Below are 22,367 nucleotides of genomic sequence, written 5' to 3'. Positions count from 1 at the left end.
CCTCCATATAGTATAATACACTCCTCATAGTCCTCCATATATTAAAATTCACTGCTCAGTCCTCCATATAGTATAATACACTCTTCAGTCCTCCATATAGTATAATGTACTGCCACAGTCCTCCAAATAGTATAATACACTCCTCATAGTGCTCCATATAGTATAATGCACAGCCATTATCATCCATGTAGTAGAATTCACTTCCCATAGTATAATGCACCCCATAGTTTATCATATAGTATAATGTATTTCCCATAGTCCTCGATACAGTATAATGCAGCCCACATATAGTATAATGATGCCACTCCAGAGTATAATGCAACCACCCCACAGAATATATTGTAGCCCCGAGTATAATGTAACCCCCCCAAAGAATATAATGCAGCCCCCTCATATAGTATAATGCAGCCCCTGCATATATAATATATGGTAGCCCCCTCATAGAGCATAATGCAACCCCCCATAGAATATAATACAGCCCCTCCATATAATACAATGCAGCCCTCCTCATATAGTATAATGCAGCTCCCCATAGAATATAATGTAGCCCACTCATAGAGTATGATGCAATCACCCCTCATAGATTATACAGCCCCCCATAGAACGTAATGCAGCCCAGCCCCCATAGAATGTAATACAGCACAGCCCCATAGAATGTAATGCAGCGAGCCCCCATAGAATGTAATAAAGCCCCCCAATAGAATGTAATACAGCACAGCCCCCATAGAATGTAATGCAGCCAGCCCCCATAGAATGATACAGCCCAGCCCCCATAGAATGTAATACAGCACAGCCCCCATAGAATGTAATACAGCCAGCCCCCATAGAAAGTAATAACCCCCCCTCATAGAATGTAATACAGCCCTTCCCCATAGAATGTAATACAGCACAGCCCCATAGAATGTAATACAGCACAGCTCCCATAGAATGTAATACAGCACAGCCCCCATAGAATGTAATACAGCCAGCCCCCATAGAAAGTAATAACCCCCCCTCATAGAATGTAATACAGCCCTTCCCCATAGAATGTAATACAGCACAGCCCCATAGAATGTAATGCAGCCAGCCCCCATAGAATGTAATACAGCCAGCCCCCATAGAAAGTAATAACCCCCCCTCATAGAATGTAATACAGCCCTTCCCCATAGAATGTAATACAGCACAGCCCCATAGAATGTAATACAGCACAGCTCCCATAGAATGTAATGCAGCCAGCCTCCATAGAATGTAATGCAGCCACCCCCCATAGAATGTAATGCAGCCAGCCCCCATAGAATGTAATAAAGCCCCACCCATATAATGTAATACAGCACAGCCCCCATAGAATGTAATTCAGACAGCCCCCATAGAATGTAATGCAGCCAGCCCCCATAGAATATGATACAGCACAGCCCCCATAGAATGTAATACAGCACAGCCCCCATAGAATGTAATACAGCACAGCCCCCATAGAATGTAATACAGCCAGCCACCATAGAAAGTAATAAAGCCGACCCCATAGAATGTAATACAGCCCTTCCCCATAGAATGTAATACAGCTCAGCCCCATAGAATGTAATACAGCACAGCTCCCATAGAATGTAATGCAGCCAGCCCCCATAGAATGTAATGCGGCCAGCCCCCATAGAATGTAATAAAGCCCCCAATAGAATGTAATACAGCAATGTAATGCAGCCAGCCCCCATAGAATGTAATGCAGCCAGCCCCATAGAATGTAATGCAGCCAGCCCCATAGATTGTAATGCAGCCAGCCCCATAGAATGTAATGCAGCCAGCCCCCATAGAATGTAATGCAGCCAGCCCCCATAGAATGTAATGCAGCCAGCCCCCATAGAATGTAATAAAGCCCCCCATAGAATGTAATACAGCAATGTAATGCAGCTAGCCCCCATAGAATGTAATGAAACCAGCCCCCATATAATGTAATGCAGCCAGCCCCATACAATGTAATGCAGTCAGTCCCCATAGAATGTAATGCAGCCATCCCCCATACAATGTAATGCAGCCAGCCCCCATAGAATGTAATAAAGCCCCACCCATAGAATGTAATACAGCACAGCCCCCATAGAATGTAATACAGCCTCCCCCAATTGCCCCACAATCCATTTATCACTCACTGATATATATATAAAAAAACACTCTCCTCACCCCTCCTCGTGCCCCGCGCTGCTCCTGGCTCCGGTCTCAGCAGTTGCAGTCTGCCCGGCCACACAGCAGGTGCGCGATGATATGACATTTCATCAGCCGAATACAGTAAATTCACAGCGTGATCCGTCAGAATACAATAGAAGAGATATATAGATAGAATAAAACAAAAAAAATGATGTGGGGTCCCCCATATTAATAACCAGCAAAGGCTAGGCAGACAGCGGCAGACCATGCAAATAATTACAGTACAAGTAGATGGTGACTTATAGCTGATGTTCTTTCTGGTGGAGTAGTTCACATTTCCCGTCTTTTCCATTTGGCCCAGACCGACGTGATAACTTCTTCCAGTCACGATTCATCAGCAGAGATTACAACAAAGACACATCTGACTTCTTACATTTCCAGCACCTTCCACAAATATACCCAACGTGGACAACATCCCCATCCTGCTGATACCCCACTTCTGAACCACTGTTGCCATATGTGTCCCTATTACTGCACCTGCTGTGTGGTATAAAAACAGAGCTCCTCTTACTGCCCCACATAGTAATACCACCACTGTGCCCCTTACAAAGTAATAATGCCTCATTTCTGCCCTCTAGATGGTAAAATTTCTCCCTTGAAAAGATTAATGCCCATGCAAGTGCCCTAGAAAAGTGTCCACATTTTGCCCCTTTGATGGTTACAATACTCGGAGTGCCCCTATTATGATAATACTTCTTAAGTGCCCTCTTTACATTAATGTCCACGGGGTCCCCCAATATACAGCTCCTCTATACGCAGTATAATGAACCCACAGCTCCCGTATACAGACTATGATGTCCACACAGCTTCCCTATATACAGTATGATGGGCCCATAGCTCCGATATACAATATAATGCCCCAGAGCTCCCATATACACGGAACCACAGCATGCAGTGCCAGAACCAACGACAACAGATGAATACAGCACTAGAACCACACTTTACCTTCTCTGGATACTGCCAACATGATACTGTGCCTTCACATTAACATCCCTCATATACAATAAAAGTCCCTATAACCTTCGGCTCTATAAGGCGCTTACCTTTCCCACTCCAGCAACAGGGTGACAGCCACAGTAGGGAACCAGTGGTAGAAAGGTGACCATGTCAGCTGGGTGACGACCTCTGATCAATTAAGGATTGGTACATTTGTACACGACCAGGACCACGGTCAGTACATGATTCCATTACCAGATACAATGTCAGTACATGAATCCAACTTCTCCATATAGTGCTGCCATTTCTCCATATTGTCCCCAAAGCTCTTACCTCTCCATACAGTCCCCTGATCTCTACATACCGTTCACCCACTTCTCCATATTGTCACCTACTCTCTCTCCTCTCCATACTGTCCCCGCATGCTCCCAGCTCTACATTCTTTTCCCCTATTTCTCCATACAATCCCCACACTCTCCCACTTCTCCATATGGTCCCCACACACTCTCAATTTTCCATCCTATATCCCAATCTCTTCATATTGTCCCCTATGCTTCCACTTCATCATATTGTACACCCACTTCTCCATATGGTCCACTCAGGCTCTCATTTGTCCATACAGTCACCCCACCTCTCCATAATGTCCCCCCACTACTCCATATTGTCCCCCATGCACCCAATTCTCCGTACTGTGCTCCCATTTCTCCATACAATTCCCCACTTCTCTATATGGTCGTCAGGTGCTCCCAATTCTCCATCCTGTTCTGCCATATTGTCCCCTACGTTCCCACCTCTCCACACTGTCCCCCCACTTCTTCAACTGGTCCCACCATGCTCCAATTTCTCCATACGGCCCTCCACCTCTCCATAATGTACCCCATTTTTACACATAGCTCACCCACTCCAACTCTGCTCCCTCTTACAATTTTCCCCACTGCCCAATAATATGGAAGCACGACATGTCTTTACTGCCTCTGCGGCTCAATGATCACAGCAGCAGAGTGATGAGGTCAGCAGTGTGCGACTTCATCACTCCAGCGCACGTCAGGGCGAGGAGATGACTAGCGCTTCCCTACCTCCCAACGCTGCAGTGCTGATCAGATATGTTCACGTCTAAGGGTACCGTCACACAGTGCCATTTTCATCGCTACGACGGCACGATTCGTGACGTTCTAGCGATATCGTTACGATATCGCTGTGTCTGACACGCTACTGCGATCCGGAACCCCGCTGAGAATCGTACGTCGTAGCAGATCGTTTGAAACTTTCTTTCGTTGTCTAGTGTCCCGCTGTGGCGGCATGATTGCATCGTGTGACACAGGTTGTATACGATGTGCGCACAGTAACCAACGGCTTCTACATCGCAAATACGTCATGAAATTATCACTCCAGCGCCGTGTATTGCAACGTGTGACCGCAGTCTACGACGCTGGAGCGATAATCATACGACGCTGCAACGTCATGAATCGTGCCGTCGTAGCGATGAAAATGGCACTGTGTGACGGTACCCTTAGAGACGTGAATACATCTGAGCACAGGAAAAAGGCAGCTGGCGGCGAGCCCTGGCTTAACCATACTGGCGGGCTGTGCACTCCAATATAGTGACGGGTAGCGTAGCTCTGGGTGGGAGCCCCGTGGTGAGCCCCCCCTCCATCCTGAGCACGGGGCCTGGGGCGGCCGCACCCTCTGCCCCCACACGGTATCTACTGCATGGTGGTCCTCGTCTGAGTTACACAGTCATCTCACTCTTCTCTATCCGTATTCAGTCAGTATTTTACCTCAGTATTTGTAAGCCAAAACCAGGAGAGGAACAATCAGAGGAAAAGTATAATAGAAACAAGTCACCACTTCTGCATTTATCACCACTCCTTTCACCATATGCTGATTAAGGCGTCCGGCTGAATATGAGGACCATTATGTAAGGTGCCAAACAGTGGCGTAACAACCACGGTTGCAGCTGTCGCCTCTGCGACCGGGCACAGCGGGTCATTGGCCCTCCATCGGTAGCAGAAACTTCCTCAGACACAGAGCCAGCTGAGGTGTATTGGCCCTTGCAAACCCATTTGTCCGTGCGCCGCAAAGCACACTGCCGGCCAATCAGAGGCCAGCATCTGACGCCGGCGGCATGCACATGCCCAGCAGTGTTTATCAGTGATATATCCCGTTGCACGCTGAAGTCAGCTGCCAGCTTACATGAGGACACGCGGCGGGGGAGCGGAGGAAGGTATTTATTAGTGATGAGCGAGTATACTCGTTGCTCGGGATTTCAGGAGCACGCTCAGGTGGTCTCCGAGTATTTTTAAATGCTCGGAGATTTAGTTTTTGTTGACGCAGCTGGATGATTTAGGCCGTTAGCCAGCCTGAGTACATGTGGGGGTTGCCTGGTTGCTAGGGAATCCCCACATGTACTTATGTTGGCTAATAGCTGTAAATCATTCAGCTCTGGCAAGAAAAACTAAATCTCAGAGCACTAAAAAATACTCAGAGACCACCCAAGTGTGCTCCTGAAATCCCGAGCAACGAGTATACGCGCTCATCACTAGTATTTATTTTTAAATCAGTGTCCATACTAGTACATGGAGGACTATGGGCTGTGCATTATACTTAATGGGTAATTATAGGCTGTGCATTATACTTAATGGGTGACTATGGGCTGTGAATTATACTTTATGGGTGACTATGGGGTGCATTATGCTTTATGGGTGACTATGGGGTGCATTATACTTCATGCCCGACTATTGGGTGCATTATGCTTTATGGGTGACTATGGGTTGTGCATTATATGTCTGTTACGGAGCCCCACGACTTCTATGAACTCCCCTGGTGAGTATAATTGTTTTTTTTTATATGCATTAAAGAACAGCGGCAGAATGGGGGACAAATATATACCAGGATTAGGGACATATCACAGGATGGGCAGGGGAGCCCCATCAGACTCTAGCTACACCACTATTGACAAAGGATGTTGCAGACATGACCACATTTACAGCTTCACAGCCCGCAGAAGTGTGGTGGTAGTCATGTAAAGTCGCCCCCATAAGTGCGGTGGTGGTCATGTATGGTGGCCCCCATAAGTGCGGTGGTGGCCATGTATGGTGGCCCTCATAAGTGCGGTGGTGGTCATGTATGGTGGCCCCCATAAGTGTGGTGGTGGTCATGTATGGAGACGCCTAGTTATGCCCTCAAGAATAAAAGCCGGTTGTTCATGGCAACCAATCACACCACTTCGTTCATTTCCTAAGTGCCTTGCGACATGAGAGGCGCCATGTGATTGGTTGCTATGAGCACCTGCCTCACGGCACACACACACGCCCGGCGCTGACCCGGTATAACGGCAGGCACGTCCCGAGTCCATAGCACTGAGGAGGCGGCGCCGCGGAGTCTCTTCCGGGTCAGCGCTCTGTACGTTCAGTTACTGTAGTCTCCGCCGACATGTCCGTCCCCGGCTGCAGGCGCTGTGTGCCAGTGTGAGCGGCGGCCTCCCCCCTGGCTCGGCGGGGTGTATGGCGTCCTTGTCCCAGCTGGTCGTCTGGTTCTCCCAGTCTGCCGCTGTGCGCTCCTATGGGGTCTTCTCTAAAGGCCTGTCCCGCACCCTGCTCATCTTCTTCAACCTGGCCTGGAGGCTGCGGATCAAGTTCCCCTATCTGTATGTGATCGCCTCCATGATGCTGAACATCAGGCTGCAGGTGAGGGGCGCCGGGGTCTGTATCTGTGCAGCTGTGACGTCATGTGGGAGTGTGTGCAGCGGTACTGAGGCTGTGGAGGTAATGCCCTGCCCTAGTGGGATTGTCACCACGGTGTGAGCCTGGAATACCACATCTGTCGCCCCGTCCGGCATCTGTCGCCCCGTCCGGCATCTGTCGCCCCGTCCGGCATCTGTCGCCCCGTCCGGCATCTGTCGCTCCGCCCGATCCTTGTATCAATAGATGGAGTATCGATCTATCTGTCCATCTGTATGAGATCACATATATCTGCGCTATCTCACATTACCAGAGCATCATGCTACCCAAAACACGTCACTGCTTACACCCAGGGCCGCTGCAGGCTTACGTGGACCCTTGAGTGACCCTGTCCCAATGAGCCCCCCTTCCTTCCAATAGTTTATTTTTCGCTCCATAGAGTTGTATTAGCGCGTGTGTGTATGATATACAACTATGGGAAGAGCTATGATTTTTATCATTACTGGGAGGTGAAGTGACTATAAGACATGGAAAATTGTCTGGGGGGGGGGGGGGGGGGGAAATAATAATTTTTTTTTATCCAGCTAACGCTGATAATCATCCCCTGGAGAATCCTCACACAAGACTGCGGTCACATCGGATCCTGCAATCATACTTCCTTTGGAGGAACAATGGACGGCGGGAGTATGACTGCAGGATCGGACCACATAGGGTGTCTTTATAGTCCATGGAGATACATAGCTCTGCATAGGAGCTATATGCAGAAAATGTAAACAAAAAAAAAAATATTGCATATAACTTTTTTGACCTGTTCCACCTACATTATGGCTTGGGGAACTTGACACTACGATCTGTGGTTGTTTAATAGCCTATTTGGACAGGACGGACAGTAATAGCTTGCTCTGTGCACAGGCCGACTTTGTTCTTGGCAGCGGAGATCATATTTGCACAGATGATGTGCTGATAATAATAATTATTTTTTTTTTCTAAAAGAACAAAATGCACATTCATGGTGTTTACACTGCACAGTGATCAGGAATGAGCGCTTGTTGCTGATAATCGGGCAGCATAAATGTCTCATTAGTGTCCCGGCCCGAACCTATAATGCTGTCGAGTCTAGGATACTAGATGATAACCAAGGCACCTGTGAAGTTAGAGAAGGCTCTCAGTATTTCTAACTTTAATCAATATTCCCTTTTTTGTTTTTCTTTCCTCCAGGTCCACATAGAAATCCACTAGTGGCCACCTCTACAGTAACAGCGATAACGATGGACGGGTCATGTTCTTATCCTCCAAGAGCTAAAGAAGACATAGGTGACCATTGCCACCGAGAGGCTGATCTAATACACAGCGTTCTGGAAATCTCCTCTGCTGCGCGCAAATTGTCGCAATACATTTTTGCCAGTTTACATAAAGACCTTCGTCATCTGACTCTCAGGAAAGGTGGAGCTCGTGCGACGCCTGATAAAGACAGTAGTTTTTCCTTACGGACTGAAGCTCTTCTGTTTTGTATTGTTTTAGAGGACTTTTATTTCCTATGTGTAACTCTATTTTCCTGGACGGCCCCTGGGTGTAAAGATAAGCAGATGCGCTTGCCCAGGTAGCTGCCAGTCTCCCCGGGAGTAAACTCCTATTTAATTTAAAGCAGGGGCTAGCATAGGACCCCAGGATGGGCATCCTACCCTTTGCGTGAGTCCTTCTCAGAGTTTATCACTATGTTGTGTCGGTATCTTAGTTGATGACTATTGCAAAAATAATAACTGAGTGCCAATCTGGATTTTATTTATATATTTTTCTTTTTTATGGCAAATGTGTGGCATGTTAGCGAAACTAGATGACAGTGCTATGAGTGACTGCTAAAGAAAAAAAAAAAGTAAACTCTTTCATGCATGTGAACATTTAACATTTTGGCAGTCAAATTTTAAGGTTTTTTTTTTTTTTAATTTAATACCAAACATGGTCTAAATGTTTAATATCATCGGGCATCACTGCAAAAAAACAAACAAACATGAATTTTAAGGGATTCTCCACTAAAGCTGCTTACAGACCTACTGTAAATGATGGCGCACGATATTCTAGGAGCACGTCTGTACCTGCCAAGGGTATACAAAGGATGCTTATTTAAAGGGCACTTATTTTTACGCCCTGTTTATATTTGTGTTGGAGCCAGATCCAGTCAAAATAGTGGAGGGAACCGTACCTGTTTCGGGGTAAAATACATAACAGAAATCAAAAGGACCTCCTTGTAGTCAACGTGGTCCATATGGTATAACGGGGATCTGTCGCTTCTTTTATTGCCGTTTTTGTTCCAGAATTCTGGAGATAAGAATCTGAACAGTGTTGTAAAGACATGCAGACGCTGTGATTCTGAAAGCCGCGGTAATGGAGAACCCCTTATGGAATTGCGCTGGAATTACTAATACAAGAAAATACTCAATTTTTCGGGATGTGACACCTTTTAAACTTGCCTTGTTCTCAGGTGACAGCCAAGATGATTCTTACCTTCACTTGGCGTTTTTACGGAAATCCTGATGACAACTACTCCTTTTTAATTGTATAGACGCCGATCATTTCTCACTGCCACTGGATCCCGTTCATCGTGCTGACATGTAACGTTTGGGAAACCATATCACGGGCTACTTTTTCGTCTATGAATGTCCCTATGGACAGAGGAGGTGCCTTTTTATGGTGACGATGGAGGTAGCTTTATAAACCAATGTGCCTGTCTTGGCTCCTTCTGTCAGATCTCGTCATGGACAGTGCGGGCTCCTAAAGGGTTACAGTCGCTGCTGCTATAAATGTACAACGAGAAATGCGGTCATGGAATGTTCTCATGAGCTAAAACTAGCATAACGTTTACACCATCCAATAAATTCTGTCCAGAACATACCAAAAAGTATTTGGGATTTTATTTCCGTTTTTCCTTTACTAAAGGGCAGATGCAGATCACTGTATTTTTGGTCAGACTGCGATCTGAAAAAAACATCAGTTCGTGCTCGGACCAATCTTATTTCATGGGGCCGTGTCATTGGGCAGCACGGTGGATAGCACAGCAGCCTTGCAGCGCTGGAGTCCTGGGCTCAAGCCCCACTAAGGACAACAGCTGCAAAGAGTTTGTATGTTCTCTGTGTTTGCGTGGGTTTCCTCCGGGTACTCCGGTTTCCTCCCACATTCCAAAGACATACCGATAGTGAATTTAGATTGTGAGCCCCAACGGGGACAGCGACGATAATGTGTGCAAAAACTGTAAAGCGCTGCGGAATATGTTAGCGCTATATAAAAATAAAGATTATTTTTTTCGTGGACCAACTCTGTCAAGAGGAGGAAACGGCAGCATGCACGATTTGCACCCATAAATCTGATGGCGCTTGGAAATGCAAGTCACTGGGTCTGTCCAATTTTCACTGACTGATAGAATTTAAAAGATGGATAGGAAAAAAAAAAAAAAATCTTCCACACCCGAGAAAGTGTGTGTGTGTGTGTGTGTGTGTGTGTGTGTGTGTGTGTGTGTGTGTGTGTGTGTGTGTGTGTGTGTGTGTATATATATATATATTTTAAAAGTATGCTATGCGACTCATTGGTTACCTGTCCTAAACCTGGAGATCTGTATGTAGGCTTGTAGATGAGGAAGATAGTGCTTTCCTTTCCGGTAGTATTTCACCAATGCTGCTCCCATGTTTTCCAATTGTCAGGCTGAGTCTTGACTGCATGCCTCCTGCTTTCACAGTCAGAATTCTTCAGAGAGTTTCCTCCTTTTGGAAAGCCTGGCAACAGGATGGCTTCCAGTTGTGGGGGGACACCGATGCCTTGCATGTGATGCAAGAAATGACCCAGGCAACCCCCACATGTACTCAGGCTGGCTAATAGCTGTAAATCATTCAGCTGCCATGATGATAACTAAATCTCCGAGCAGTCATAAATACTCGGAGGTCACCCAAGCAACGAGTACACTCGCTCAAGTTCTTCAAGTAGATACCACTTCAGGATATGCTCCTTGTTTTTTTTTCCCTGATACAGTTTGAGTTTTTAAGACATTCAGAAGTGTTTTATTAAAGCTTTTTTTTTTTTTTTTCATTTGGAGCAATTTCCGTAAGACTACACTTCAGAAACTAGGGGCAAATAAAATAAAAAGCCCCAAAACAATCACACTGAACATATGAACAACAATGTTGTTTACAATGGAAATGAATAGTAAATCTTTCAAGGTTTTTTTCCCCACCATCTGGAATCGTTTAAAAGCCATAAAAGGGGTTGTCCAGGATTGTGACGCCAGTCTCTAGTCACTGCGTAACTGAAAATTTTAAATCCTTAAAGCGTGTGCACAAAGTTGGCGGCACGAGCAGTCATGTGACCGTAAGCATGTGATTTGCTTACTTCCAGCCACATTCCAACTAGACTTGTGCGACTTTGCTCAATCCAAGCAAATTGATTGAAGCTGAGCATGTCTAGTCTGCATGTGACATGTATGCTCTCACTGGACACCAGAATATCCTCAATGTGCGGCGCACACTGAGTATTCATAAATCTGTAGTTAAAAGGGACTGCAGACTTTCAGCCCAAACTTGGACAATCCGTTTACCATAACGAATAATGAGTAGTAGTTTTAATGCTCACTGCCACAAAATTTCATAAAATTAGGTTACCTGTAAACTGATTTTTTGCTGTTAGACAACAGTTCAGCAAAAGTGACCAGGAGGAAAACACAAAAAAACACCTAACATCTCTAACCATCTTTGGCATCCCCAGCGGTGACAAGGCCAAGTTGGCATAACATAGTAAATTTAGATAAGTGTATTATGCTCTGGGATCCAAATAGACCTTGAGGCATAACATACATTTAACTCAAATTTCCCGTCCACATTTGACTTGGCGGCTTCGCTTATCATTAGTATTCTGATGTTTGCATCAAGAAATTAGAAAAAAAAAAAACAAAACATCCATTATAACATTTTTATTTGCTTTTTAAGAATGTGTTATTTTTTAGTAGATGCTCACAGAAATGAAGCACATAAGTGACTGGTACAAACCTTACGAGTATTTCACATGTAGGATATTATCTAATGTCAACTCATACAGAAGTAGCCACTCTTCTTAGGTCGCTTCTATACATGACCCTTTATTAATCCCTCTGACCTATAGATTTTGTAGAACTTGTAGCTGGCTTTAAGCGTATTTACATAGAGAACTATCCCAAGTCCTCCCAGTGTGAAGTTACATGACTTCAATACTGTTGCACCAGTGCGAGCGGTCCAGTACTCCTGGTGCAGGGTCGGCTCGTCCAGATTACTTAATGCGGAACAGGACTTTACGCTGAAGTCGATGTTGAATTTCTCCGCGTCTCATCATCAGATGCAGAACCCTGTGAATCGCATGTTCTGGGTATTTCTAGAAACCAAACAAAACACCAATGTGAAGTCTGGCTGACATTTTTTAATCAAGTTTATGACTAAAACAGTCTCCTTGTATCGGTCCTGACACTTCAATTATTTTTAGTTTCCATAATTCTCACCTGTTTAAGAAAATCTTGGATGATGCTGTGCTCCGAGACCTGAGAGCCAATTGCAAACCTTCTCTTCATCTGCTTCTCGATACGAGAGAGCATTTCCTGGTCCTCTTGTGTGGTGAATCCTTCTACTCCTGAATGGGGGTGAACGGTTCGTATAGTATTACATATGGCGGACACATAATTGCCAAGTAACTAGATGTGAAAGTGGTTTACACTTACCAGAGAGACTTCCCGACATGGCTGCATCCAGTGTGGACACCTGGAACAAGCGCAGAGCCTCTTCTACGTCAGTTTCAGTGGCAAAGGGCTGCAATTTCATCTTGCTGAGAGATTCTGAAATTCGGACGATGGCTTCCAATTGCCTGCAGAATAATCATTGATATTTATACAAAATAACCCATATTCACACACTTAAGATTCCTGTGTCACTGAAGACTTTAGTTGTAGGAGACAAGTACAGAATGTAATAAATAAGAAAAAAAATATCGGATTCCAAGTGGCCTCTCAATTGGCAATTTTTTGTGGAGGAGATTTGCTACATTGACTGGAGATAGATGGAAGATCAAAAATGTAATCCACTTGGATTGAACATTCCCTATTGGTCCTCATACACATTAGATGGCTGTTAAACGCAGGTTCATCTGCCATCTCAGCCTTCACTCCCATATGCAGGAGCGCTCCTGAGCCCTATATGATGGTCACCCATCTCCAGGAGAACAAAGCAATTGGCAGTCTGTTCAACATTTCTCCTGGTAATCAGATATCCGGTGCCCCTATAAACAAATAATGCAATTTCATGCAGCCAGAAACTAAAAATGGTAAAAATAAGATGCCAATAATCCTCAAGCACAGATTGAAAACATGTAACATGGTGCTTGAGAAGAAAGTGCATACAATAGTATAATAGTAGACTTCTGTTCACACCTGACAGTTATGGGAATGCTGGATCTCTTCTCACTCTCCCTCTCGTGGTCACGGGCGCCACTCCGCATGAGGACATAACGATTTTTAAGCTTCTCTGCGGCTTCCACTGACAGACGCGGTCCACATTTACTATACATCAGGACATAAAAACACAAGTAAAAATACAGAAGTCTTTGAGTTGCGTTGAAACGGCAACAGACAGGACGCTACTTACGTTCTGCAGTAAGCAATGTATTTCTTCAGAGTGTTGAGATCCACCTCTCCCTCTACAGACTGAGTCTGTGTCCGTGCGCTAAGATGGACGTTCATCACGTGTTTAGCAAGGGTCTGAAGGGGACGAGAGTGGTGGAAAAATTATACGCAGGAATATGTACAAGATTTCTATAACTAGAACTATAAACTGAACTGTACAGTGTAAAGGATGAGCTCATTAATCTGCTTTACTGATAACGTGCCCATTCTCACCATATCCCTCTGCTCATTGTGTTCATCCTTGACAATGAAGATCATGTCAAATCTTGATAAGATGGTGGGCATGAAATCAATGTTCTCCTCGCCCTTGGTATCATCCCATCGGCCGTACACTGAATTGGCAGCGGCGAGCACGGAGCAGCGAGAGTTCAGGGTAGTCGTGATGCCGGCTTTTGCAATGGAAATAGTCTGCTGCTCCATAGCCTCATGGATGGCAACTCTGTCATCCTCTCGCATCTGAAAGTTTGATTTGAAGGATTAAAACGACTAAAAATTAAGTCACCCTGAAATGCTTGTACTTGTTGTTTTGTCAGTTACCTTATCAAATTCATCAATGCAAACGACTCCTCCATCTGCCAACACCATGGCACCTCCCTCCATAATGAAGTTACGGGACACGGGATCCCTAATGACCGAAGCAGTCAAACCAGCTGCACTGCTCCCCTTACCAGATGTGTAAACCTGCAATAGTGAAGCCAAATTAGCAGCGGATACAAATACGTTCTGTCCTGTGTGTATATGTATCGTGCAGAAGGAATACAGCATTCACTCCACACGTAATAAATGCCTCTTACCCCAATAGGGGAACACCTTTCCACAAACTTAAGAAGCTGAGACTTGGCAGTACCGGGGTCTCCCAACATCAGCAGGTTGATATCTCCTCTACGTGTTAGACCATCAGGAAGCCTGAAGAGGGAAAAAAATAAAAATAAATATTTAAAACACTGTCCCATTACAATATATACCAAGCAAATACTGCAAATAGAGGACTCTAAACCTGACACTTCAACGGGACTGATTGACTAAATGTTTTTAGAACTTAGAAAAGACTATATAGTCTTGTACTCCAAATTTAGTTTTATAAATTTGGTACCTTTCTTTTGACCGTCTAGTCCAATGTCACACCATCTGTGAGTTGGCTTACAATAGTCATAGCAAATACTGGCGTGCAGGATTTTGATTTCGGACTTGTCAGTCTCAGATCTTTTTCTGGTAAGCCACATAAGTGAACAGTTAAAAACAGGTTATTAACCTGCTAAACACCTGTGACAATATTATCATGGGTCTGGTTCACATGTATGGAGTGAGGTCAGGAGCTGAGGCTGATCCATAGACTGTAGGTGCCGATTGTGTAAGCTGAGCTCTGATCGCTGCGGTTTAAGAGACTCCGCACAGAGTGACTGTACAAACCAAGTGCAGGCGCTCGCCGTATCATGGCAGGGTCAGACATTAAAGTGCATCTTCCCACTTGTTATCCATCCATCTGTGCCCTTTTCTGGCTATGAAGAACGAGCTGTCAAAGAAGAGGGACAGGGCAGAAAGAAAACAAGCAGGTGGGAAGGGGCTCTTACACGTTTGGTCTCGCCATCATGCAAAGAGTGGCTGTACTAGGATTCAAGAGTCATTCTGTTCGGACAATCCTTAACCATTTAGATGCCGCTGTCACTCTTGACAGTCATTCAAATGATTAACTGGTGGTTATGTCGTGCCGATTTATTACCATTTGAAGATCCTTGTCACCACCCGTCTTTGTACACCCATGAAACCAGGCTCCATAGATTGAAATTTTAATTATATACTGTCATACTGAATTGACAGCCCCAATGTGATCTGTTTGCCTCAGCCAAAATATATTCCTTCAATTAACCAGAACATTTTAAACAGCAGCAGAGCATTTAATAGTGCCCGACATGTACCTTTTACGGGATCCACCGAAGAGTAAACATGCAATCGCCTTTTTAATGTCCGTGCTGCCATAAATTGACGGAGCAATACTTTTAGCAATTGTTTCATAAATGTCGGGTTTAGAAGCGAGACGTCTGAAATCCTCTTCTTCTTGAGGAGACACAGAACAAGCTGCACTCCTTCCTATGGAAAATAAAACAAGATTATAGAAGTTCCTACCCATTTTTGGTCAATTAAGGTTGGAATATTTCACCATTATTCCCAAGAGTGGACAAGTTCATCCTCCTATTTTAGTAAATACTTGTCCTTATTAACACAAGACTTTAGTGCCCTTTTGTTCTAACTCTACGTTGGACTGTTACTCTCGTTAGCCCTCCTGAATTTAGGAATAAACTGAAAATTTAGGGTACGTGCACACTACATCTTTCAGGTGTGTGAACCAAGCAAGTTCTTCAAGAGGAAAATTCTTCAGGAAACGTGTTATTTTTCTCTTATGTGTCTTTCATCTTTTGGGCTGATGACCGTTTTATGTTTTTTGGGGTATCATTTACTTTTTTTGTCCTTCAATCAACTATGAATAAACCATTAGCAGTTTTTCAAGTGCTGGCAAAACGCTTAAAGTGAAGCCTGGGCACTTCTAAGCCTTTTTATTGACTCCTATTATAAAGTAAAGAGAATTTAAGGACTATCAAAAGCAAACCACATGAACAGAAAGTTATTACATAGAAACGTTTATGTTCATTATTTTGAGCATATAGCGCTTTTTCAGACGAGTTTCCGAGCAGAACCACCTCAAAAAGACGTCTGCAAATGCCCTTATAGTATTACAGTTTCTCTTCTCAAAAGGAGGTACCCCAAATCTGACAGCAATAAGTGGTCAGTCTACAGGTACACCCCACCTCAACTTATACCATCCAGTTGTCAGTTTATTCATACATTTCTTCCAGTAAAAATGGCACAATGTGGAATTTTAAGAAGAGATGCTGCTGAATTGACAGGTCCTCTTAGGGTACGTTCACACAGGACTTTTTTGCTTTTTTTTGCTGCTTTTTTTTATGCTAATTTTCAGCTGCTTTTTACAGTACCAGTAAAGCCTATGAGATTTCAGAAATCTCATGCACACACGTTGGTTTTTTGTTTGATCAGTTTTTTCTGCTTTGCTGCTTTTTTTGGACATGGGGCATGTCACTTCTTTCAGCGTTTTTGCTGCGTTTTTTCACCCATTGACTTGAATGGGTGATGAAAAAAACGCTGCAAAAACGCATGTAGCATTATTTGCTGCGTTTTTTGTGCAGAAAATCATGGCCAGCAGGAAGGGATCTCACAGCCAAGAGCTTAGGGGTGTGGTTAGTGAGGTGTGAAGAGCCATTGTGAGGTGTGAAGAGCCATCGTGAGGTGTCCTGTTTGTGATCTATTGTGAGGGAGTTCCTGGTAGTGAGGTGTGAAGAGCCATTGTGAGCCATTGTGAGGTGTGAAGAGCCATTGTGAGGTGTCCTGATTGTGATCTATTGTGAGGGAGTTCCTGGTAGTGAGGTGTGAAGAGCCATTGTGAGGTGTGAAGAGCCATTGTGAGGTGTCCTGATTGTGATCTATTGTGAGGGAGTTCCTGGTAGTAAGGTGTGAAGAGCCATTGTGAGGTGTCCTAGCAGCTGAAAATTGGCATAAAAAAAGCAGCAAAAATCTGCAGCAAAAATCTGCAGCAAAAAAGTCCTGTGTGAACGTACCCAAAAAACGCACCAAAAACGCACCAAAAAAACGCACCTAAATTAGCATAAAAAAAAGCAGCAAAAAAAAGCAGCAAAAAAGTCCTGTGTGAACGTACCCTGGTTACTCTGGTTTCCCTTGCATATAATAAACTGTACAATTTTACAATTGGAGACATAATTCAAGATCTCTGATTTCAGTCACTTATAATCTTTATTTTTTATATAGCGCTCACATATTCCGCAGCGCTTTACAGTTTGCACACATTATCACTGTCCCCGATGGGGCTCACAATCTAAATTCCCTATCAGTATGTCTTTGGAATGTGGGAGGAAACCGGAGTACCCGGAGGAAACCCACGCAAACACAGAGAGAACATACAAACTCTTTGCAGATGTTGTCCTTGGTGGGGTTTGAACCCAGGACTCCAGCGCTGCAAGGCTGCAGTGCTATCCACTGAGCCACCGTGCTGCCCTTATGAGGTAATGCAGATAAAAATGTGTCCTGGTCACACGATGCAGCTGGAGTGACTATTAGGGCAGGATCTTGCAATCCATTCCCAGAGAATTGCGCTTATTTGCATGGATTCCTAGGTAGCACCCAGTGTTACCTGAACGGCTTTCCACCACAAGGTGGGATCCTGCCTCTAATGTCTCACAGTTGTCTATTGCTGAATCATGAAGACCCCTGCGACTGAGTAGTGGTGCATCTCAATGAAAAGATGTCCAGCATATCAATCATCCTTTAATACAAGATGGTACCGTAGAAAAACCTCTGCCATCCAAAAGTTCATTTTTGTTAAGTGTGCCATTTTTAAAGGGATGCATTACCATCTGAATAGTCCCACCGGTTCCATATACTGCACCTTTGTCAGGAATCCCCCCACTTTGTTGCCTTAGACAAGTACACGATCACTCACCTGTGCCTTCTGTATCTACTTGGATACCGACAACCCGGATATAGGAGCTCCGGATACCCACTCCTACTCTGTCACGGCCTTTAGTTGACGTTTTGCCAGTTTTACGAATTGAATAAATGCCCATAATTGTCACTCTATTCCCTGGAACAACTTTGTCACAGAGATACCTAGAGGGAGTGAGGTTTTTTGTAAAAATACAAAAAACACAGAATAAATCAGTATGAGGACGCAGGAGTGGAACTGGCTCAGGGTTTCCCCAAGAAGTGGAATCTCACCTGTCACAGTACAGTTGCATGTGTCGGGGCATCTCCCCGTGGGGCACAGCATCTGGAGACTCCTGAAGTTTTAGGGTCTGAAAATCCACACATTTACATTTGTCAGGTATAATGAAGTATGGATCCAGAGGACACTTGGGCCGACCTGCCTGCTCGCTGAGGGCGGTAAACAGAGAATGTAAGTACGAGGAGGTGCATGAGGAAACAAGAGACCACACGTATGATGAACGTACGTGTTGCACTTTCGTGGCATGGCATAACCCTCCAAGCCTGGTCGCACGGGAATGTTACTGATCGTGTTCCTGCAGCTGCGGCACTGGATAGAGATTTTTATAGCTTTGGCTCTCACGGCTGTAGCAGCGATTATGATACCAGGGATCTTCACAAGGTGAGACATCTGCTCCGACTGCAAAAGAAAAATAAAACCAGTCGTCAATTAAACAAAATTGATCAAAACATTGTGTGGTAACTATAAACTACAACTCAAAAAGCAAACACACTAAAAATGACACATCACTTTGTTTAAAATAAAATCTGAAGTTTTAGCCACTAAAATAACACTGTTTTGTATCACCAGAATCGTAGTAACCTGAATAATTAAGCTACGAGGTCATATTTACTGCACAATGATCACAATCTAGACCCCACTCATTTTACCATTTCACCACACTTGAGGAAGTTTTATTTCTACCAATACATTGAAGTGTGTCAATCAAAACTACAACTCATTCAGCAGATTTAAAAAAAACAAAAAAAACAACTTATACGGTTAGGTGGACAGATAAGCATAAAAAAAAAAAAAAAAAAAAGTTACAGCTCTTGGAAAAGGAAGATGCAATAAAAAAAAATCTGCCAAGTTAAACTTAAAAAGGTTATCCACTACTCTGAAAACAGTTGTCGGAATAGTGGACACGTAAAAAAAAAAATAAGGAAAAAAAAAAAAAAAAAAATCAAGGAGGTGACAGCTACTTTGACATCAAAGCGCAGCCCCAGCACACTAAATGGCAGCATTATGAATACCTTCAGACTCCGAATGTTTGCAGGATTGGCATCAGAGCGCAGCATGACCTGGATCTCTTGCACAGCTTCTTCCCCTGCAGGACGCGGACGGGTCACCTCGTCAGCCACCTCCTGAGCGGCTTCCTCCAGCTAAAAAACATGGCATTGAGAACAGGTCACAAGACGTCATGACCGATACATACCATTCAGGGTAGAATCAATCCGTCATAAGTTCCAATAAGCTTCCTGCGCACGACTCCAGCAGGATATTACTTACCAGCTGAAGGTGTTCTGACGGCTGCTTATACAGATAATCTGCAAGTTCCTCATCAAAACTGGCCAGATCTTCCATCTCCACCTCAATCCAGAACTCTCCCAGGTTGTAGTGACGCTTGAGTTCATCTCTGAAATCACACAGCAGCAGTTACAATCCGCCTGCCCGAGTGACAACCAATAACCCTACTGCATGGGGCTGCCAGTCCAGTCTGTGGGGGCATTGTGCCCTGTATACACCTGTCTGAACACAGTCTAAAGCTCCGTTCACATCTGGTGCATCTATTAACAGGAGTTGAGAGATCCCAGGCAAGACAGGAGCATAAAGACGTCTTAAAGGGGTTGTCCGGCCTTAGGCTTAGAGTCTGCAGTCCCTAGTATGACTTGAATAATTCCAGCCACATTCAAACTAGACGCCTGACTACAGTTGCATTGAGCGAGGCTGCGAACTTCTAGTCGGCAGGTGACTGCAACTATGCAAATCACATGTGCAGTCACATGATCAGCGCTGCCGAATCCTCACACTGCCCTCAATATGAGGACTTCAGTTTGCCGTCAATTTCAGACTTGTAGCCCAAGGTCAGACATCCCCTTTAAATGACTGGTGCTGTCAATCAGTGGGATGCAGCAGGAGTCTGGGAGGCAGAGAGACATAACCCCAATATAAGAAGTTGTAGGAATACAACGTTATTAAAAAAAAAGTGTCTGCTCTCTGGGGGTCCCATTAACCACAATGGTCCCCTGCATGCAGGGTCTCACAGGCTGCACTGCTCATCTCTCCAGTAGCCCCACATGTACACTACTGGCCCAATCACATGGGGAGGACCCACCTAACTGGTGGTCTCCAGCAGTCAAGACCCCTTATTACCCAGTGACAGCAGTCATCTGACACTGATTCCATCATTAGTAGATTTACAGCACAATTAGATATTCTACAATCACATCTGACAGATACAACTACAAACAGATCAGATCGGCCGATCATCCATAAGCGACGTACACATCGTCAGTATCCGCGCATTATGTGCCCGACCAGACCTGTATTTATAGGTGAAGCCCGTGCGGTCGGTGCCATAGCGATACTGCCGCAGGAACTCTTTAAAGCGCTTCTTCAGCTGCGACTTCTTGGCCTGTCCATCATCGCCGCCCTGCTGCTCGCCTCCGAAGCTGTCGCTGTAGAAAACACCGGCGTCGTCGAAGCCGGACATGATGATAAAGAAGAGGAAGAATAGCAAAAGACGGCGACCTCACCACCAGCCAAAAGTGCGCGAAAAAGACTACTTTCCCGCCAAAGTAGATTCGGCGCCACACGGAGAAACACGCCCACTCTTGTATTCTATTGGTTACTGAGCCGGGTGTCCGGGAAAAAAATTAAAGGGGTGTGGTTTAAATAGTGATCTGCAAATGCGCATGCGTAAACATTCTTCGCTTGCAAGAGCGTTAAAATGCTTAGACTGTACTTGAGGCGCCATTTTGTTGGAGGCCACCAGAGAATTTATAGTTTAGAAAATGTCGGACGCTGTCACTCAAGTCTTGGTAGCTGGAGATTTTATGAACGTGATTACATATGATATTATGTAAGAGGAAAAACAAAATCACAAACGATACATCACACTAACATTTACCTCAGCATTTGCACAGACATTGTCATTAGTGGGGCATCCACATACATTTACCTCAGTGCTTTCACAGACATTGTCATTAGTGGGTCTTTCACAGACATTGTCCTTGGTGGGGCTTTCATAGACGTTAGTGGGGCTTTCACAGACAATGTCGTTAGTGGGGCTTTCACAGACATTGTCATTAGTGGGGCTTCACAGACAATGTTGTTAGTGGGGCTTTCATAGACACTGTCATTAGTGGGGCTTTCACAGACACTGTCGTTAGTGGGGCTTTCACAGACACTGTCGTTAGTGGGGCTTTCATAGACACTGTCGTTAGTGGGGCTTTCATAGACACTGTCGTTAGTGGGGCTTTCATAGACAATGTCGTTAGTGGGGCTTTCATAAACATTGTCGTTAGTGGGGCTTTCATAGACACTGTCGTTAGTGGGGCTTTCATAGACAATGTCGTTAGTGGGGCTTTCATAAACATTGTCGTTAGTGGGGCTTTCATAGACACTGTCGTTAGTGGGGCTTTCACAGACATTGTTGTTAGTGGGGCTTTCACAGACAATGTCGTTATTCGGGCTTTCACAGACAATGTCGTTAGTGGGGGTTTCACAGACCCCGTTGTTAGTGGGGCTTTCACAGACCCTGTCGTTAGTGGGGCTTTCACAGACACTGTCGTTAGTGGGGCTTTCACAGACCCTGTCGTTAGTGGGGCTTTCACAGACCCCGTTGTTAGTGGGGCTTTCACAGACCCTGTCGTTAGTGGGGCTTTCACAGACACTGTCGTTAGTGGGGCTTTCACAGACAATCGTTAGTGGGGGTTTCACAAACATTGTCGTTAGAGGTGCTTTCAAAGACATTGGTGCTAGTGGGGATTTCACAGCTGGTTTTGTGCTGGACATGTTAGGGTTTTTATTGGTAACATTTTACGGTACATAACATTTTTTGATCACTTCCAGTATAAAGTTGGGATCACAATCTTGTATTCTACGCTGAGCACTTACATTGGGGTTTCTATGTGAATCCCACAAAAATGAAATTCAGATATAACCCCTGACGGAACCACCAACCATAATGAGGCAGATGGAGACACTTTGGCTTGTGTTCTGGTGGTATCCATATTTTTAGGAGTGCACAGAAGTATGGTTGTCCACATTTGTGTGCTAAAAAGACGCCTAAAATGATGGGAAACTTCACTTCACATTCTACCTA

At 44.7% G+C, this 22,367-nt stretch overlaps 2 protein-coding genes across 3 annotated transcripts; one reads left to right on the top strand and one right to left on the bottom strand.

Annotated features, from left to right (window-relative positions):
• Positions 1–6,390: 6,390 nt before the first annotated feature.
• SMIM10L3 (small integral membrane protein 10 like 3) lies at positions 6,391–8,565 on the top strand. 2 transcript variants are annotated; one of them, XM_077275034.1, is made up of 2 exons: positions 6,391–6,872; positions 8,007–8,565. In XM_077275034.1, exons 1-2 carry the CDS (start codon positions 6,612–6,614, stop codon positions 8,025–8,027), a joined length of 282 nt encoding a protein of 93 aa, XP_077131149.1. In that variant the 5' UTR covers positions 6,391–6,611; the 3' UTR covers positions 8,028–8,565. The 2 variants fall into 2 exon arrangements, with proteins under 2 accessions (XP_077131149.1, XP_077131150.1); XM_077275035.1 differs by having other exon boundaries at positions 6,406–6,794.
• Positions 8,566–11,724: 3,159 nt separating this feature from the next.
• MCM5 (minichromosome maintenance complex component 5) lies at positions 11,725–20,961 on the bottom strand. Its single transcript, XM_077275033.1, has 15 exons — positions 20,584–20,961; positions 19,550–19,676; positions 19,294–19,422; positions 18,507–18,679; positions 18,274–18,429; positions 17,999–18,165; positions 15,387–15,558; positions 14,265–14,376; positions 14,008–14,151; positions 13,684–13,926; positions 13,433–13,545; positions 13,219–13,347; positions 12,514–12,656; positions 12,298–12,425; positions 11,725–12,173 (listed from the first exon to the last, which is right to left on the bottom strand). Exons 1-15 carry the CDS (start codon positions 20,751–20,753, stop codon positions 12,072–12,074), a joined length of 2,208 nt encoding a protein of 735 aa, XP_077131148.1. The 5' UTR covers positions 20,754–20,961; the 3' UTR covers positions 11,725–12,071.
• Positions 20,962–22,367: the final 1,406 nt, after the last annotated feature.

The sequence above is a fragment of the Ranitomeya variabilis genome, chromosome 7, assembly GCF_051348905.1.
Source record: "Ranitomeya variabilis isolate aRanVar5 chromosome 7, aRanVar5.hap1, whole genome shotgun sequence".
Taxonomy (NCBI): Eukaryota; Metazoa; Chordata; class Amphibia; order Anura; family Dendrobatidae; genus Ranitomeya; species Ranitomeya variabilis.
The sequence above is the reverse complement of the archived record's forward strand: the minus strand, read 5'-3'. Positions and strand labels throughout refer to the sequence as shown.